The following is a 4595-nucleotide window of genomic DNA, read 5'->3' as shown; positions in this document are numbered from 1 at the left end:
AAACTACCATAAGGTTTTTGGTGCTCAGCCTTCACTTGCAAACACGTAACGCATCTCTCAACATAATGGCCAATATCCACTTTCATGCCCGGCCACCAAAACTCGGTACGCAGATCATGATACATTTTTGTACTACCGGGATGAATGGACATTCTAGATTTGTGAGCTTCTGCCAGAATAGTCTCTCGCACACCACCAAGTTTCGGCACCCAGATTCGGGATCTAAACACTTTCACGCCACGATTATCTTCCGAGAGAGAATCTACACATCCAACTATCTGTTCAGACTTCACGTGTTCAGGTTTTAAAGCCTCGGCTTGCCATCTTCGCAGGTCGTCAATAAGCGTAGACTGTATGGACGTGTGAGTGATTGCATAACACATATAAGAGACATACGCTTTTCGACTCAAAGCATCCGCCACCACGTTGGCTTTACCAGGATGATAGAGTATCTCATAGTCATAGTCTTTTATTAACTCCATGGCCCTTTGCTGTCTCATATTCAAAGTCTGTTGATTGAAGATGTACTTCAGACTCTTGTGATCCGTGAATAATTGGCATTTCGTCTCATAAAGATAATGACGCCATAATTTCAAGGCAAACACTACCGCCGCCAACACAAGATCATGAGTGGGGTAGTTCTTCTCATAATGCTTCAACTGTCGGGAGGCATACACAATCACCTTGCCTCGTTGCATCAATACGCAACCCAATCCCAACTTCGACGCATCACTATAGACCACAAAGTCATCGTTACCTTCGGGTAAGCCAAGAATCGGAGCGTTCGTCAAACAAGCTTTCAAGAGCTAAAAAGCTTTTTCTTGTTCTTCATTCCATACAAACTTCACAACTTTGCGAGTGAGTGAAGTAAGGGGAACGACAATCTTTGAAAAGTCTTTTATGAATCGTCGGTAATAACCTGCTAATCCAAGAAAACTTTGGATTTCTGAGGCATTCTTCGGTTGTTCCCAATTCTGAATTGCCTCAATTTTAAATGGATCAACGGAAATACCCTCATCGGAGATCACATGCCCTAAGAATTGCACCTTTCTGAGCCAGAATTTGTATTTTGAGAACTTGGCATATAATTTCTCTTTTCTTAGTAACTCCAACATCTGACGGAGATGCGTAGCATGATCAATTTCTGACTTAGAATACACAAGTATGTCATCAATGAATACAATGACAGACTTATCGAGCATAGACCGACATACTCGATTCATCAAATCCATGAATGCAGCCGGAGCATTCATTAGAGCAAATGGCATTACAAAGAACTCATAGTGTCCGTATCGAGTACGGAAAGCCGTTTTTGGTACATCTTCATCCCGTACCTTGAGCTGATGGTATCTGGATCTCAAATCGATCTTGGAAAAATAACTTCCTCCTTGTAGTTGATCGAACAAATCGTCAATACGTGATAACGGATATTTATTCTTGATTGTTACTTTGTTTAACTCACGGTAATCAATACACATGCAAAATGAACCATCTTTCTTCTTCACGAATAACACCGGAGCACCCCAAGGTGAAGTACTCGGTCGGATGAAACCTTTATCCAATAATCCCTGTAATTGGCTCATCATTTCCTTCATTTCTGCCGGGGCAAGACGATAGGGTGTCCGTGCAATAGGTGCAGCACCTGGCACAAGGTCAATTCGAAATTCTACTTGCCTATCCGGTGGTAGACCAGGCAAATCATCAGGAAAGACATCCTGAAATTCACATACCATGGGTACATCCTTGGCCAACTTGTTTCTTTCTTTAGTGGCATCTAAAACATATGCCATGAAAGAAGTGCACCCCTTAGATAAATATCAACGAGTTTTGAGTACAGAAATTACCTTGATGTCACCGACCCCTTTTTCTCCGTACACATAAACATAATCTCCTTTACTAACTGGTATTCGGATCATTCGTTGCACGCAAATAATATCCGCCCGATTTGCTACTAACCAATCTATACCAATAACCACATCAAAGCCACGAATATCCATAAGGATTAAGTCTACTGAGAAGTTTTGTTCCTCCAATACTAATGTACAATCATTGAATACTCTATCAGCTACTAAAGGGGTTCCACTAGCGGTATCCACAGAAAACGGTTTATCAAAAAGTACAGGAATAGATTCGAGAAAGCGAACAAAGGCATGCGACACGAAGGAATACGTAGAACCAGAATCAAACAATATACGTGCAGGATGAGAATTCACGAAAAATATACTAGTGACGAGCTCTGGCTCCTCCCGAGCCTCCTCTGCTGTGATCTGGAACGCTCTAACTCTTGCTCTTGGTACTTCCTCCTTTCGGGTTGAGGAACCTCCCACCATTGGTTGTCGTACTGAGGCCTTACTATCCTCACGTTGGGAATTTGAACAATTAAGCTGACGATGTCCATAAGCTCCACAAGTATAACACGCTCGATCTCGTCTTGGGCAATTTGTACGAATATGCCCAACTTCACCACAGGAATAACAYRAAWTTTTGGACGGTTCAGAGAAACATCGTCCCGAGTGCGCCTTGCCACATCGTTGGCATGCGCAAGGTGTGTTTGACTGCAATAAATTTGTGTTAGTTACACAATTCATATACTTACTTCACTTGTATTCACAATATTATACCTGCATGGAATAGGCTCGAGATGGGGCTCGAGGAGAACTCTGAGACTGACTCCTTCTTGGGGTGAAAGATCGATTAGGTCGGTTTGCAAGTACATAAGTTGTTATTTTAGTTCTCTGTCTCTTTGGTTCGGGTATGGATTCACCATAGAGAGAAAGTTCGTGTTTTCGTCGTTTAGCACATTCAACCGCTCTCCGAAAACTTCTAAGATCACGATTTGATACAAATTCTTTAATCTCTCTCCTCAGAGCATCAACAAAATGTTCAATCTTGTGTTGTTCAGAGGTAACGAAACGTGAGGCAAAACGTGCCTTCATATTGAACTGGGTCTCATACTGCACCACAGTCAAATCTCCTTGTTTAAGGTCAATRRACTCTTTCTCCAACCGTTTYAGTAAGTCAGGGGGAYARTATTDTTYGTGAAAAWTGGTTTTGAAGCCTTCCCAAGTTAAATTATTTCTTTCAGCCTCATTCAGAGACTGGTAGGTTGCGTCCCACCATATCAGTGCACTACTCATAAACATAGCGGTCGCATAGTTAACCTTATCCTCTTCAGAGACTTTGGAGATCCGAAACACTTTTTCTGTGTTCAGTAGCCATTCGATAGCTACAGTTGGATCTGACACCCCATTAAATTCAGTTGCTCCACTAGTTTTGAATGTTTTAAACGAAGTTTGGGTGGACTTAGGTTGAGAAATGGCACCCGTATCAACCCGCTTCCCTTTCACAATATCCTCCTTTCGATGTTCATTAAGAACCTACCGCACGAAATCGGTAACCCGCTTCATCAGTCATTCACCACGAGGAGATAAAGGGGCATCCTCCTCGACAAGTGGACCAGTTTCCAAGTGATAAAGGGGCATCCACCGGGTTCGTTGGTGAATGACTTGCATGACCATCATGAGCAGACATCATTCTGGAAATGACAAAAAAAAACCTAAAATATTAAACAACATACTAATAAATGCTCATTTCTAAGGTCCGTATCCCGTATAAATCAAACTTAGTTACTATACAATCTCATTGCCCAAGTTTAAGTCCAGATACCATTTCTGGTACCTAGTTCACTTAAACCATTTCTCTGATACCATATTTGTAACATACCAGTTGCCGAACCACAATTAATGGATAGATCTAAAGCTAAATTTCAAGTTCAACCTCAACAAAATACGGGATAGATATATATATATATATATATTTATATTTATCATAAAAAGATAAGTTTTAGATCAACATTTACATCTAAAGGGCCGAAAATATTCATCGAAAAACATCAATAGGGAAAGAGTGACAAATACTATACAAAAGCATAAACTACCGTAAACCAAAATATGACGGTCTTTGATACCAACACGAACCATCAACGATCTACAACTTTCTCTTTACTCTTCACTTCTTTTCCTGAAAGGTTTACCACAAAAAGGATAAGCTAACAAAGCTTAGTGAGTTTAAATGGATATCATGCACATCATGACTCATGTAAGTACATTTATAAGAAAAATCTAGAAGTATARGAGTCAATATTCATCAAAAGCAWGTGTTAACGAGATATWGAATTTCAAGGAAACAACAAAGACAATCAAATKAATTTATAAYATAAACACTTCAATAATCAAAATCACGCTATGCACAATTAATACATTAACCAACAATTTAAGTCTAAAACAACAGACAAACATTAGGCTTGACTGACCAATCCGTATCCGTCCACTCTCGGATGGTGTACAAACCCTCTACTCATCTTCCTACAATAACCATCCTCCATCCCCGGACAGATGAGTAGGGACAGCCCCTCCGGCTGTCTCACCCGGATCCAAAGGTGTCCGACAACCGGCGCCCAACACATGAACAATGTTAGGACCAAAATTGATTCTAAGTATTCTAAAAGTTTTATCAAGCAATCGGGACCAAGGATGGAAGATCTGGAGATGTTGTTGTGCTAAAATGACTAAGTCTGGAAAACGACCAGAGCCCCT

General features: G+C 40.7%; 1 protein-coding gene across 1 annotated transcript; it reads right to left on the bottom strand.

Moving 5' to 3' along the window:
* Positions 1–806: 806 nt before the first annotated feature.
* Positions 807–4384, bottom strand: LOC112501895. Its single transcript, XM_025105697.1, has 5 exons — positions 4313–4384; positions 2622–3377; positions 1845–2555; positions 1553–1715; positions 807–1447 (listed from the first exon to the last, which is right to left on the bottom strand). Exons 1-5 carry the CDS (start codon positions 4382–4384, stop codon positions 807–809), a joined length of 2343 nt encoding a protein of 780 aa, XP_024961465.1.
* Positions 4385–4595: the final 211 nt, after the last annotated feature.

This window comes from Cynara cardunculus (assembly GCF_001531365.2).
Source record: "Cynara cardunculus var. scolymus isolate 2C chromosome LG 1, CcrdV1, whole genome shotgun sequence".
NCBI lineage: Eukaryota > Viridiplantae > Streptophyta > Magnoliopsida > Asterales > Asteraceae > Cynara > Cynara cardunculus.
Note: the sequence above shows the minus strand (reverse complement) of the source record. Positions and strands in the feature narration are given on the sequence as shown.